General features: G+C 41.6%; 1 protein-coding gene across 1 annotated transcript in view; it reads right to left on the bottom strand.

The window, feature by feature from the left end:
* Positions 1-16,373, bottom strand: part of cux2b (cut-like homeobox 2b) — a 100,113-nt gene that overhangs the window by 54,003 nt on the left and 29,737 nt on the right. The window contains exons 2-3 of the mRNA XM_059336928.1: positions 6,871-6,981; positions 3,632-3,679 (exon numbers count right to left, since the gene is read on the bottom strand). Coding sequence (XP_059192911.1) covers positions 3,632-3,679; positions 6,871-6,981 — 159 coding nt within the window. The remainder of the gene's footprint in view (positions 1-3,631; positions 3,680-6,870; positions 6,982-16,373) is intronic.

The raw sequence follows: 16,373 nt of genomic DNA on the forward strand, positions 1-16,373 counted from the left end.
GCTGTTTGATGTTTTTGATGTCTAGTCAGCTCGATCGTACCTTGCTGCTTGATAATGAGGGCCAATAATGATTCCTGAGCTTGAGGGGTTAATGGTATGTAACCGGCAGAGCTGCTAATTACACGTTACAAACTATTTATCAGAATCTCCATCTGCGCAAGCACCACAACTCTCATTGTGCACGCTAAATTACTCCACGGATTATCATTGTAAAGCAAGTTTCAGTAATTAGGGACCCATACTGCTGTTTTCTTTTTCTGAGAGCACCAAACGACATCAAGAGGAGAGGAGAAAAATAGAATGACTGGTTAATTTGGGTCTGATATTCAGATTGGTACAGGCCGAATGCGAAGAGGAATCTGCCTCTCCCGAAGAGAAAAAGGGCTACAAACATTCAAGAAATCAGTCACTGTTGTTTTTTTTTCTTTCCGCCTCACAAAGGTTTATCCTGAGGGGAGTTTACCCTCTAAAGTGAGAGGGAGGTGTAAATTGCATTGAGAAAGCTCACATAGTCTCAGTGAAAGCTGCTTTCTGTGCGTTCAGATGGCGGCGAGCGCTTGTGTGAAAGTTGCGTGAACGGTGTGGTCCAACGGGCCCGTCTCTCCAGCGATCAGTTATTTGAGAAATAACTGTCATATCCCACAGCCCCTAAGGTGTGCCTGAGACCATGGAGACATGTACCATCTCCTCTTCTTCTCCGTAAATTTTTATTAAAATTACCTTCATTATAAGACAGTGTTCATTATAAAACCAAAAACGCCGGTCTCCCAGGGCCCTGTGGATTAATAAGGACAGCGGTGTATTTTAAGCCGTAAACTCAGCTCCTCACTGTCCTTAATCTCCTTCCTACTTCACAAGGCCAAATTAACACCTCTCCTCAGCTCTGACGGGACCTCATTAGCAAACTTCCAGGGAAAGAAAGAGGAGAGCAGAACGAAAAAGAGGAGAAGAAGGAGGGAAGCGACCAATGACAGCCACCAGCTCTGGGATTAACCCTTTCTCCTCCTCCAGCTCCTCGGAAAAACTAGGTCGGCAACGTGTTTCTAATCAGTCGCCTGGTTAGCGATAATTAGAAGGCGAGATTGGACGGGAGAAGAGAGAGAAAGTGGGTGGGGAACATTGAAATGAAAAAGAAAAGAAAGAGAACCTGTCATGTCGCAAACACTTCAAAGGAGCCGACTTCTCCTTTAGAAGTGGCATGATGAGGGTCCAAATACCATGAGGCACTCCTCTGGGCCTCCGAAATGGGAGGAGGGGGGGGGGTTGGAAGCAAGGACCCAGTTCTTTCTCACATGTATGCATCCTCTCTCACAAACACACACACACACACACACACACACACGCCAGGACTATCGTTCACCACCTGTACAGTGCAGCTGCAGGGGAGCTTTAGTCTATCCCAAACCACACAGCCAAACAAGCACATCCAACTCCACCTTCTCCTCACATTCTCCCCCTGCAGCAGCAGGTCGAGGTCCCACAGCTTACACTGAGGTCGTGCAGACTACTGCTGGGTAAAGTTCACAAGCCTCCGCAAGCTGTTTGACATTACCAATAAGGTCAAAGTGTATCAGAAAACACCAGAGGATTATATTATTATGGCGTGCCGAGTTGCTCGCTGCACCTCGAGATGAAAAAATAGCCGAGGCTTTCTCCACCACAAGCTGGCTTACTTATCAATGTGCAGAACATAAGCTTGTGGAAGTTACACAAGAGAGACCAAGAGGTACCCAGAGAGGCCTGCAGCTAACAAGGAAAAAAAATCATCGCTCATTATCAGCCATCTATTTTATCTACTATGAAACATCTCTAGACTCCCAGTTGTCAGACATCAATGGTGCTTAAATTAATCCTGTGGGTTCCTGTTTGCACAATAAAGATATGGAAGGGTGCTTCTGATATTTGTGCGACTTTACAGTGAGAGTAATTGAATTAGCACACAAATCAAGCACAGAGTATTGCGCGAGTGTAGTATTGAAGAATGTGATAGCTCCTGCCAGGGAGCACGGTTGCTTGGGCATAGTCAATTATAAAGCATTAAAAAGAATCTGCCAATAATCACTTCCAAGAGAACTGAACAATCCATGCTGAGTGTTCTCATGTTTACCGATGATAGGGCTTTCAGGTTAGCGCTGAGCGGGAGTTTAGAGGGGAGAGCGAGACTGAAAACATATTTGTGGTATCATTTCCATAAGCCTTTGCTTTGCGGACCATAACGCAGCTCACAAATGTGATTTATGACCTTGGTTTAATGGCTGGAGCAGAGTCTTGGTAGGTATCAGATGACTTTTTCAATATGGCGACGTCAGAGGGGGCATGGTGAATGCACCATCACAACAGGAAATGAGGGCTTGTCTCAGCCAAGAAAATATGAGAAGCCAGATATCTGATCATCTAATGGCAGATAGATGCTACTTCACTTTGACAGAAAAGGCATCAGTCAATAAGCACCAGATGAGCAGTAACATGAAAAGTATGCCATGGATTCCTCACCCTATCTATCAAATCGTTCATTCCAGAGGCACACTGATCTGCACTGGTCAATGTACATATAATATCCAGCATGAGTGTCTCTTGTGTCAGTAAATTAGAACGTGGAGCAGAAAAAGCTTCTGCAATGATCAATAAAAATGCTACTTAGCCGTTTCCAGACTGTCTATGTTTTATTCTGCAGAATCTGTAAATGTTTCATACAACCTCCAAAAACGTTTGGACACTGTGGAAAATGTAAATAAAACAGAATGCAATACTTTGCTTATCCCTTTTGACATGTATTTAATGTATAATAAAAATGTACGAAGACAATATATTTAATGTTTTACCCTATCGACTTCATGGATCTTTGTAAATATATGCCTATTGATGTCAGCAATGCACTTAAAAAAAGTTCAGATAGGGCCAACACGACTGGGACCTGTTTGGAACATTCCACAAGTTAACAGGTTAATTGGTGACAGGTGATGGTATCATGATGTGGTATGAGAGGGGTATCTTCCAAAACCTCTGTTGTTTATAAGCAAGGATGAGAAGAGGTTCAACACTTTGTGAAAAACTGCCAGGGCAAATAATCCAACAGTTTAAAAACGCAAGTTATACCAACAACATCCAGAAACGCCGTCAACTTCTCTGGGCCCTGAGCTTGTCTGAGCTGGACTGACGCAAAGTGGAAAAGTGTGTTGTTGTCTGACGAGTCCACATTTCAAATTGTTTTTGGAAATCATGGATGTTGTGGCTGCTGAGCGACATCGATATCAATGTTACACAGTGGTAAACATGTCCCTGTCCCAACTTTTTGGAGCACATTGAAGACATCAAATTGAAAATGAGTGTATATGTACAATAAACAATAAAGTTGATCAGTTTGCACATTAATTATATTGTGTTTGTGTAGTTTTTATTTGAGTATACATTACTGTGCAAAAGTCTTAGACAGGTCTTCAGTTCACTCACTTTGCATTTTGTTAGTTGATTTAAAAAAAAAACTATTAACATTTCTGTATGTACTGTAGTTCTGCATGTGAAAAGTGAATAGCTGAATATGATTGCACTTATTTATGTTTTAGGCAGCGTCACAGCTTTCAGAATCAGGGTTGTATATCTATATCTTTAATTGCAAAGACATGTGACTCACCTGGGCCTGGAAACTCTTGAGAACAGGTGCCACCATCTCCCGGACTTCCTATGCACAGACCAAAAAAGTAAACTCAGTATCAGCATTTTCTATTTTGCAGATGCTCCACCTGTTTAAGACTCAGATTGGCCCCAGTGAGGCACAAACAGCTCCATAAGAAGGACTGAAAAGCTTTAATGTTAATGGATTCTCTCCATAGCTCCTTTTACACAGCATGTGTGTGTAAGTGAGGTATGTTGCTATGGGGTGTGGGTATTAGTGGTTAAACCTAAAGGGTTTGAGTGGGCATGTTTGAAAAGTGGGGCTTTCCAGTAGCTTGCGTTAGAGCTCAGAGATCCAGACTTGTGCGAGCTCCCACAGCCTCAGGTAAGGGGATTGTGCTGCCAGTGGTGACAGCCTGATCCTGTCTTAAACGCCTGTATTATACTGACAAGATTACAGCACCACACTACATACTCAGGCTGAGATAGACAGGCAGCATAGCCACAGCAAATAGCCTGAGGGCTCATTTATAAAATATAAAAATATTCTCTTTGACTTCAGCTTAGATGTCAATGGATGATCATTTCAAAGAAGATGATAAAAAAGGACAAAATCATATCTGTATCATTCATAGATTAAGCTTTTCATGTATTCACTCCAATCCACCTTAATTGCCATTTTGCCTTACAAAAGTAAGGTGGAATGAGGTCTTGGCACATTCTAATATAAAGCACAGAAAATAAAATACAGTTCCTAATGTGGTTTTAAAATGGTAGAGTACATCAAGACATAAATAATGACACATAATGTTTTTCAAATTGTAGTTAAGTAGTATATTATCACAGCTACAGTATTAAGCAGGAGAACGCTCACATATCATCAGCTGCAGTTATCAGAGACATAAATGTGTAAAAGACGCCATGATGTTGCACATAAAATAACTTCTCAGTTAAGTTCAATATAAACTTTGCTGATGAGTCCTGCTCAGGGAGGTGGAGTACAGGAGGATAAGGCTCTGAGAAGCACCACTTGCACGTCTACTTAGTTGTTCTTGTATTAGTTCAATCTGCCATTTATGTGGGATAAGACTATGTTTTTTAGAATGTTTGAGCATTGCTGATCAGGTGAACATGTGTGTAAAGGAGTAGTGCAGAACATTCAAGAATAGTTTCACATTTTCTCGAGTCTGTCTAAAAAGACTTCCCATGCACACACGTGCACGTACATAGTTACAGGTTGCTGTAATTGTCCCTCCTGTTAATACTGGCCACAAAGAGGTCCCCTTCTAAAGTGGATGGCAACAAAATCCACAGACCTCCTTCTGTGTTAATATGCATTCTAAAGTTCAGCTGCAGATAATATTCAGCGTTAGAAAAGAATTCCTTTCTAAGCTGCAGCAGTGGGAAAGTAACACATTTTGTACCAAAAAAACTGTATGTTTGGAAGACAGCCACTTAATTTGGCCAACTAAGACAGCTGAAGACTCATATTAGCTTGGGCTGAACTTTAGACTGCATGTTTGCAAAGAACGAGGACTGTGGATTTTGTATCTCTTTCATTGGAATAAGAAAGCGACCTCTTCGCAGCAACTAGAGCAACCAAGAACTCTTGGACATGCACTTACATGTATGGGCCTGTGGGCCTGTTTAACAGGGTTCCTTCCGCTAAAGCCAAGTTAGATTTGAGACTTTTTAAAGACTTTTAATGCCACTTGGAATGGAATTAAAGACCACTTTTACAATAACCACAATTGAAGAAACAAAAGACACATGAAGTGACATAAATTACTTACGGTTGGGGATAATTTTGCCAAAATGTTTATTAAAACATAACTTTTTGAGTTTCTCCCTCTGCCTTTATTCCTATCATGGTGAGTGTGACTGTATAAACTGTGTGCAGGAAAACACACTACGGCTCATATGCACTGCCTTGTACCAGTTTCTCAACAATGCTGCAAAATCTTGGTTAAATAGCCAATTTTTAAAATTAATTTTCACATCCCCCTGTCGTCCAGGGTACAGGGAATATTTACAAACTAAATATGAATGTTGTTGGTTAAGTTACCCTGATCTGCATGACGTTAACGTGAAGGGTTACTGCTGTCAAAATGAACAAGTTCATTTCTTGCGATTAACTATTATTATTATAATTATTAATTTTGAACAAAAAATAAATGTTGATAGTGAAGATATTGGTTTTATATGAAACTACAGGATTTAAGGAATCCACTGGTACCAACCATGTCATCTTATCATGATAAATAATGCTTCAATGTTTTTAAATGGGTCATCCTCACCTCAAGATATCTGAATAGAAATAGCCCCTATGGTTCTATGGTTACCAGTCTTCTCTCTACAGACAAATATCCATTATTATAAGTTACAGACAAAAAAGCAATTCATTGGAATTAATTACAGCAAATTGTGCAATGAATTAGTTCATTTTTTTTCCTATTTCCTAAAAAATCCTACTTTCCATATCTTAGCGTTGATTCATGTAAGACATTTTAACACCAATTAAGGTTTTATTTAAGATGAATGAATTCAATGCTTTTAAAGACTTTAAGGAGCTGTGAGAAACCTGTTTTTAGACAGACTTGAAAAATGCCGACATATCCTTTAAAATGTAAAAATGTTCACTTTTGTTCTCTTTGTACGCATTTTCTACTATACATTTAAATAAAAATATTTGCTAAAAAGCAGTATGAACAGTGTGTTCTTAATAGTCACGTTGGAGGGCTGATGCACCCTCCTCATCTTCGTTAACATTCATCAGATTGTGTTTAGTCAGAGTCCTGTTCCTTAAGGGTTTTCCAGAGACACCTGTTCATGTTACACCACAGATATTTGGAGGAAGTCAATATCAGCTGCCAACTCAGATGCCAAGATAACTTTTTTCATAAACTGACACTTTAGCTTTGGAGTTGAAAGAAAGCAGCAAAGTTGTGCCTGCCTTTTTGTAAATGAGGCCCCTGGCCTCACATCACACCCAGCCAGAGGCTAACGCAAGGCCACAGCATTCAAATATTAACTGGGCTGCTGGAGGGGGGGTTGGGGGTGCATCTTTAATACATACTAATGCAGATTATACAAATTAAATAAATAATTCCCTGCACAAAGGTGTATGCGGGGGCTCGAGCAGAGGCATTGACACAGACAGTGAGTACCTGCTGATGTGAAGATGAGGAAAACGGCACATAGACTATAGAGTTGACAGAATGGAGGGGGGGATGGGGGGGGGGGGGGTGCTAGACTCACCTCAGGGACATTTCTCTTGAACTCCCTACTCAGCTCTACCAGGTGCTTGTGGGAATGTTCGCTCTCCTCTTGTCGACCAGCCAGCTCAGACGCTACAGAGTTTAGCTCCCTCTACAAACACACAAAAGAGAGAGAAACGGTGAGAGGAGGAGAGTGGAGAGAGACGGCACTTTAGGGAGCCTGCCAACGCTCATCCAGTAAAGCTTAGAGTGTACATAAATAAAAATACACTGCTGAATATTAACAATGTAATCCTTCATGATCTCACAGCAGTAATACTTACAGCTAGCCCTGGCCCATAAATAATTAAGCCAAAATAAATCCAATGCCTACAGTAGCAGAAGGCCTTTTAGATAATCAGTATTTGAAATAATCAATACGCTTGCAACGGCTATAGAGCGCCAGTGAGGGAGTGGGGCGAGAGGGAGGGGATAGAGAGAGAGAGAGAGAGGGGAGGGAAGGGGGGTGAGTCACGTGTAGAGACCCAATAACCTGACATACACCCTTGCAAACAAATAGAGCTTCCTCCTGAAATGAAGGGCTGTTTTTTAAGCCCGGCCAAGACCTGATTCAAACATACAAACGCCTCGCTTGCTGTCGTAATTACCACAGGTCAGATCTATTTTCAGCCTCTTTTCAATCTCTCTCACATCGCCTGCACCAATCTTTATATTGATCCCACACAGATTTTCAATACATGACAGCAGCCTGCACAGCTTTAACCAAATTACCCTTTTGCTACAACAACAGCCCTAATCGCTATTCCATTAATGTCTCTGCACATTGGTTCTTTACATGTCTGTGTTATACAAAATGAGAGCTCCACCCAAGCAGCATGTCTGATCCACTATTCAAAGCTGTCTGTGTTGCAAGCCCTTCATCAGAACCTTGCATTCATGCTGGACTCAGCTGCACCACATGCCATCCACAAATCCGATATTATTGATCAGTCATCCAATTCCCGGCTCTTTCAGCAAACAGGAAAAAAAAAAAAGGAAAACAGATTCAAACTCGACTCTCCAGTACTGAGCAGCGCTGGAACGGACAACTGTGCATTCACCTCCTCTTCATTTTGACTGTGATTCTCAGTAATTGATGAGGATCTTCCCTTGTAACTGCTGGGTTACAATATAAAAGCGGAGTAGGGGATTCAATTACCACTGCAAATTTATATATGACGCCGGGAAATTAAATTGACTGTGTTTTAATTAATCTGCAGTCTTACTTAAAGGCAATTTAATAAATCATCACACAAGGACAAAAAAGGAGAGAAAATGGAAGGGTGAAACTTCAACAGCGGCGGCCTCGTGGGATGGTGGCAGCCTGTCGGTCAGAGAAATAGGCCTCTAATTGAAGGGCTGCTGGTTCAAGTCCCTGGATTGATGAGTGGTTAAAGTAGGACCTGCACCTGACTTATGATACCTTGGCAGGAAAAGTTTGTTGTGACACTGTGGCTATTTAATTGCTGCTGTATTGGCCAAGTAGTACATTTCAACTGACAACAATGGATTGACACTGTAGGTTTTAGAAAACATTACTTAACAGAATTAAATAGTCCATTTGAAGGGGACTATTTTAAACCATGGATGAATACACATTTGGTGCAATACTAAGTATTGACAGGACAGTATATGGGGAATTGATTGATGATAAACCGCACTGTCTGTTCAGCATAATGAAGGATACTGATCTCATTTTGGATGCAAAATATGAAACTACAGCCAGCAGAAAAATAAGCTTAGCTTAGCTTAGCATGAGGGAACCTTTAAGGCTGGTTCTCTCCAAAGTAAATCAAAAGAAACTTGACTACCAAACACCTTACAGTTCAGTCATTAACACATTACATCTTGTTTTTTAACATAACTGAAGGGTAAAAACAACAAGTTGTGTTTTTTAACAGAGGCAATAAGAAGTGAGATATAAGAGAAATAAGCTAGATGGCTACTGGGATCAATGCAATGTTTTGGTCTTTTAATGGGATTTGTCCACTAATCACAGGATCGGTAGTTGGATCCCCAGTTCCTCCTGTCCACATATCAAAGTGAGCTTGGTACAGTATAGTGGGGGTGCCATGCAATTCATCGAAGGTCCAATGGTCTCAAGAAGAGTTCTTTCTCTAACCCTAACCAAGTGGTTTGATGAAACTAACCATTCCTAAATTACAGCATTGTCACAGGGTGAAACCTAAATGTTTTTACAAGAAGCATATCTTAAGTCACTCGACTCCAGTGTTTATTTGTGAACTGTTGGAATGTTGGACCAATGTGTCGCCCCCACAGTGAGAAGCCTAAATCTCTCGGTTTATGTGTATCTGAAAGGGGCAATGAGAAGTAGATTACAAAGCAGCATTCACAACCCTGATAACACAAAAGTTGGGACGTTGTCTAAAATTTTAAAATAAACAGATTGTGAACATTTGCTAACCCTTTGTGACAAATAATCAAAAACTATACAAAGACAGTATATGGTATGGGAGTCAGGGGTTGTAATAATGTTAGTGGGAGTTTTTGGTGTGGGTAGTCCCACCAAGCCTGAGAGGCAGCATGTCTCTTGTCATAATTCCTATTTGCAATCAAGTCAGACGATACAGTTTTAAACATCTCGTTACCACAACTGCTCATATAAAAATTACCAATTCTACACTCTACAAAGAATCCAAAATTTTTCAGTTACATTTGGTTTGTTGGAAATGTATCATTCCTGGAAATCATGCTGTCACTGGAAAGGCCATGGCTGCACAGCATAAGGCGACAGGACTTTATAAATTCCTGTTAGTCCTCACAGTCCATCTGGGATGAGCCTTCCTGGAGATTAGAGAGTGGGCTTTCAGAAGCCGGCCAACCTCCACTAGATTCAAATGGCCCCAGACCGGCTAATCTTGCCAAGAGAAAATTCCTCTAGAAGTGACTTTGAGTGGATTTTATAAGTACTTAAGATATAACAGTACGGTGATTCTAAGTCCGCCAGTGCTTCAGTGGCCTCGGCATAGAGCTGGGTTCACTTTTTATTGCAGCTCAGCTGATGAAAATGGTGAATACTCATGCTGTATGCAAGCCAAACAGTGCTACAATAATGGCATGGTTATTTTGAAAGCACCCCCACAGTTTCTAGACCATTACGAGGGCGGGGAGCCTGGGCAACAGCCCATCAAATGAAACCTACTGTCTGTCTTTCTAGAAAGAAGTGAAGCAGAACAGACTGTTTGCTACTTTGGTTGTCTTGCTCTGATTGATGATGGGAGGAACTCCACAATGTGGTGTTTCGCAATGCTATCTCAGGAGACAAAAGATACTAAAGAAGATTTTTCCTCTGCCTTCTAATCAGATGTGATCCATTTCAACCTACAACCAGGGCACCTTTGAGATCCCTGATAAAATTCACTTATCTCGCTCCATTATGTTGAGCTTCATCCTTCATGGAATCATTTGCATGAACATGTAGATGTTTCTGATGTCTTGAACACTTAAAAAGAGAAAAAGGCAAGTATGACTCCGTGCAAAGACAAGTTTCTATGTAATCATTTGACAGGTTTTAAAAAGGACGATTGGGACCAAATTTTCAGCGTATGGCAGTCGGGTCAATACAAAGCTCCTGTCATTAAGCCTCTGCCAGTCAAACATCCAGCCATAATTGATGAGTTTCCCCTGAGGAGGGCGGAGCTGTCATTGGGACTGAGGGGACAGGAAAGAGGGATTTTGAGCATGGAACCAGTCCTGGCGTGTTCAAGTCAATCTGTGAGGGGAAAGCAATTGGTGACTTCTGACTCAAAACCAAAGACCAAGAAACAAGAAGCTTATTGGCTTTAACAGAATAGACCTGCAGCCTATTGGCAGTCAGTAAGTGGACTTGAAGCTCAATAAACTGCTGAACACCAGGAAACTGTGAAACCATGACTCATATGTCCTTTTGCTTACAAGTGTAAGCTCTGACCAAAGATGGACCCTATCAGCATCTGTAGTGGAGCTGATCTGACAGGCAACCATTTATACTGCATTAAGAGGTCTCAGGTTTATGCAAGTGTGTTGCAGCAAAGACTGCAGGGAGTGGTCCCTCCAGACTCTATTGGGTGAGGGATAAACTGGGCAAGAAAAATGGAGGCCAGCGGTGGCAACAAATCTGTAATAAGATAAAGCACTGAGGATCATGACATAAGCTGGTTGTCAAGTATGCATGTTATCTTGTGCAATTTATGTCTACTGTAGGCGACAGCAGCAAACAGAGGGTAAAAAGTCTTATAACCAAATCCAGCAAAGACAATTGCTCTTGACAAAATGGGATCAGAGAGATGTACAATTAAAATCTGTCCAAGTATGAATGTTTTTCTGTAAAATGCGCAGCTCACTAATGTATTGTGTTGGAGTAGATTTAACATTGACTCATTAAACCTAGCTCGTCTTGATTACATCTGTAGTGGTAAGCTATTTTCTGGCCTTTCACAAAGACAAGCCATGGTGGAAAATGTTGACAACTGGGAAAAAAAACTACCAAGGTACTGCAATGAGGTAGACTGAGTCAAAATCACTATTGTGTGCACTGGGCTTGGGCAGCACAAATTAAAGAGGAAAAAATAGGGAGGAGGAGGAGAGAGGGGAAAATGCAGATGGGGTATTATTTTTCTTTTTGTATCCCATCTAATTGCAATCATAGGCAGATGTCTGAAAGTGTGACAGCATCAGCAGAATTGCTGCTGAGAGCACAGAATCTTTGTCTAAAAATAATCAGACATTCTGTGTGCTGCTGTTTGTTATAATGGTAATCGATGCTGGAGGCTTTGAATTCCATCAATTTATAGATCCACTCTGTTCTGCCTGGTGACTGTACTGCCTCACAACCCCCACTGCATACGCACACCGACGCAAAAACACACACACTTGCACGCAAGGTCTCGCACAAAAGAGCGGGTGGGCACACATGCGTTCACAGAGACACATGTGCGTTGACATCCGCACACAGAGGCTGCAGTAAGGTAGAGCAGGGACCAGTGTGTGATTAAGATAAGTGTAGTTTCCTTTCATACATTCCTTGTCGCCTTCTATTCTCTGTGAGGCCCAAGATTGTCCATAGCTGCCTCAGATTAGCCTCGCATCTCAGACGCCACATTTGAGAAGGGGGACTGATCAATAAATCAAATCACCACAATCAATGGCCCCAATCACTGCAGTCTAGTCTGGCCTCAACATTATTACTGGCAACCCCCCCAGCCACTGAGGGAGGAGAAATCGGTTTGGTGGGGGGATGGACCAGTGCACGGAAGAGCGCACACTGGCACCCGTCCATGTGAAAGATCCAAAATGAACTCTTATCTGGCCTCCTTGGGCTGAATATCAGTTAAGGGCAGAGCAGGCAGACAGCAGTGTGTGCATGTGCTGTGTGCGTGTGTTGGACTGTCCAGACAGAGGGAGCTGAGCGGGAGGAGCCTCTAACCTCTGTGACCCGGCGCTAGGACTTGAGCTGAGACTGCGGCCTCTGACAGGGAAGCACTGGGGGGTTGCTATCACCTGGCATCTCCCTCCATCTGTTTACCACCGACTGCTGCTCCTTCACTTTTACTCTCCATCAGCTTGGCTAGAACTCCAATCCAAGCCACTGTCACACTGTTGTCAAACCACAACACACCTGGGTCAAATACTGTTTGCATTTAATAAAGTTTGTTTTAACCTGCTGTGGATGCCAGATAGGTGCAGCTGAACTTCAAATGGGTGGTTGACGTGACACTCAATTTTTGTGTTCCCAGTGACAAATATTACTAAAATTTGATAATATTTCATTAAAATTAATGTTTTAATATGCAGTTCATTCTTCTACATCTAATCCATCTGCAAACAATGAGTATCGTTCTTCAACTATGCAAATATTCTGTTTTGAACATGACATTTGTCCACCGGTGCAACTGTCATAGGTAGCATTACTTATCTTAAAACAACTGTAATTTAATGAAAAATTAATCTAAATACATTAAAATACTTGAATGCATGTCATACGAGTGTTTACTTAATGAATCTAGAGGATATAAGTGTTAAGGTCCCTATGTAGAGTTATTATGACACATTACATTTTGTCTGCAAAACTGGTGTCCTCCTGGAGCAACGCCATTATGTAGATATAAAACAGGCATTAATGTGACCACCCCATTACTGAGAGGGGTCCTTCCAGAATCAGGAAGGACAGAAGACATCTCTGGAGCAGGTGGACTGCACACAAGATCAGTTCTGTCTCAAATATTTTCATAATATTACTATTTCCGTGCAGTGTTGGAACTGGTCGTCCTAACGTAGTCCTTTGGTACAACGCAGTTTAAGTATTGATCTGAATATTTTTTATCAATTTACATTGATTGATCATTGAAAATAATGTAAATTGATAAAAAATATTCATAACTAATATGCCTTGGGCTTATCTATCTTATCTGTCCAACATTCTCTGAATTAAATAATGACATTCTTTATTTTGTTGCACCGGTGGACACATTTTAGGACTACCACACCAAAAAGTTAATAATATGCTAAATATATGAAGAATTAGAAATGGACACATTCAGTTTTGAATTATTCACATATAAGGGAATATAATTGTATGTCATTTGACATATATTTTTGAATTATTATTTTTTTCACTTTGAGTTTGAGTTCACGTCAACCACCCAAATATAAAACAAGAAAAGTGAACCCCAGAAATGCTAATGAAGGTTTAAAGCACAGTACGTAGAACTGATATTTATTGTGAGTTGGCATCTCTACAGAGTGCAATTCACATCGCTAGTCAACAATTTTGGGAACACAACCAAACATCAAAGGAGTGCAGCAACACAAGACACAGCAAGCCAGCTAATATTGCTTACTAATTGAAGTCCAAAAGCAAGAAGACTTTTCTCTTCTTAGCTTCTCTTTGTCTCTACCATGAGGTCAGTAGAGGCTGCTGAACCGGGTTCCTTTGTCCACTTGTTTGGCTCAGGCATGACACCGCCACTGCTCGCCCAGGCATTCCCTCTGGCCCTGGGCCTCCTCCTTCCAGCGGTCCAAAGGTCATGTGGTTGTGATGTAAACACCAACACTCCTCCGGTGCTCCCAGCTCCCAGCTTTTGCAACATGGATAACTGAGCTAACTAGCTGAGAGCCACTACTGTTAGCAACAGTTAGCAGTTATTATTTTAGCGACAAATAAAGCTTCTGTCTATCAGAGTCAAGGCAGAGCAGCCGGCTCTTTGCTGAACAAATGCTTTATTTTAAAACTAAAACTTTAACCCATTTTAAAGTAAGTATCTGTAACAATCTCAATTTTTGAAAATGAGACATTAAGCAATGTCTACTTGTGAATCATTGTCAGTGATATATACATAGTATTCATTTATTTATTCTATTTATTTATTTATATAATATTGAAAAGTACTTTTTCTTCTTCCCTATCCTGATAATTGTCTAATAGCCCCTCAAAAGTATCCCTTGTGGGGTCTCATACCCACGGTTGCGAATCCCTGCCCTAAAGATTACGTGTATGTTCTGCAACTGTCCACTGCAGCATTACTGACTGCACAGTGTAGAAAAATGTAGGTAGTGTATAGATTGTGAGGACTTACCAACGAGGAAAATCACATTTAATTTTGACACCTCTCTAAACTCTGGACTGGTAAGTCTGATAAATCATCCAAAATAATTAATCCCCAGTCAGTCAGGCTGTCTTCAAACAGCATGCTAAATCTTACAAAAGGAAGGAGAAGCGTGTGAGCGTTACAACCATCAGCAAAAGGTGTGACTGGTGTTGTCAGCCATTATTCGTCATACCCTGCTTCATTTAGAGAGTTTTTGGCGCCTGATGCACCAGAGCACAGCCTACTTGTCAACACTTCTCTCTCTTTAATTCCAACATGCACACTTGGACACACATGCACACACACGTTTCTTATTCCTCACTCATATACTGGTAACACATCTAAGTATGATCATGGAGGCTCTAATTCCATTTATTGTCAAGTCTTATTCAAAATAGTATCAAGAGGTATCACCAAAACATCTTATTACAGCCCTTTCAAACGACCCCGTATTCACTCTCAATCCAATGAATAACTTTAAATGTCCTCCAATTAGAAACTTCAAATTACAATCTATGACTGAATGATCCAAACCAAGGCCAATTACAACACCTTATTTATCATCATTAAGACCGACCATTGTTCTGCTCCTTTCAAACTCTGTGGTTACAATCAGGGTGTCTATTGTCATTGTGTGGTACATGCAGGGTGACTAATTACACAGTCCTATGATTCATTAGCAGACTAGTGGGTTGAAACCTGAGAGAAGACATGATAACCTGCGTCGGCCAAGTGATCAGCTCAAATGGAGATGTGAATATGGAAGAGTGACAGGGAGGTTTCACGAGAGCAGGTGCACTCGAAAAGCTTCTAAACTTAAGTTTTTTGAATGTTATGAAAAATTAGGAGAGCAGAGATGGTACGTACTTGAACAATAAAATTGGGGATGAGGTTTGTTTTCTTTCAAAGTGAGAGGAGCAGTGCACTGCAGGGGACTTGTTTCTGTGAAGCTTCACCATTGAGGTCAGTTAGTGGGAGAGGAGGAAGGCTCCAAAGATGCAGCCATCACCACAATGGCCCACTTTCACCTGAAACGACGAGCTGGAGAGATGCAACACAGCTAACCTGCGATTGTTTATTCTCTCTTAAGAAATGTCAATCTGTTCGCTCTCAGGTGTGCTGCTCTTCCTCTTGTTTTTGTTGTTTTCTCCCCCCTACTCTCTCCGTTTTCCCTTGTCGATTGCAGCAAGATCAAAGCGACGCCGCTGGAAGAATCTGAATATTTCAGGTGTGGAGAGAGGGCTGCGTTTCACACCACCTGTGTAGAGCTGAGAGACGGGTCCCTCCTCTCGCTCAGACTCAGTTAGCAGGGCCCCTGGGGCCTGGCGACATAAACCGGGGCCACCTGTCTGAGAGAGAGGGAACACTCCTTTACCCTCCTTCTCTCCATCGCACTTTCATTTTACAGCATTTGAACCAAAAATAAATGAATCTAAATAGAGCGGTGAGAGTGGGAATAAAACCAGAGCTGACAACAAGCAGCTGAGAGCTTTGAGCGCCGTCACAAAGGCTCGAAGATCTGGCAGACGAGTTCCGTTGCCGCAGAATGGGAGCAGCCACTTGAAAGGGCAGTTTATACATGAATCATTTTATAATTTGCCCTGTTCTGCAGCAGAAGGTAGCTCTCATATATTAAATGACGAGCCTGGTCAAGAGAAGTACTAGGATTATTTTCTGCCATAACATAGCACACAGTGTGGAGCAGGTCTGCGAGATGATTCGCATCACATCATCAGGGCCGCCATTTCTGACCCAAAGCAAATAAAAAGTATCCCTGATGTCCGCACCAGCCTTAACAGTTTGATGTAGCTGCTCTCCTTGGAGGGCTGTGTGCCTTGACATGTGTGCATGTGTAAGCACTTGTGCAAGCGTGTGTGTACGTGCATGTGTGTGGACGTGTGTTCAGGGGGGCGTGGAG

The sequence above is a fragment of the Centropristis striata genome, chromosome 7 (genome assembly GCF_030273125.1).
Source record: "Centropristis striata isolate RG_2023a ecotype Rhode Island chromosome 7, C.striata_1.0, whole genome shotgun sequence".
Lineage (NCBI taxonomy): Eukaryota > Metazoa > Chordata > Actinopteri > Perciformes > Serranidae > Centropristis > Centropristis striata.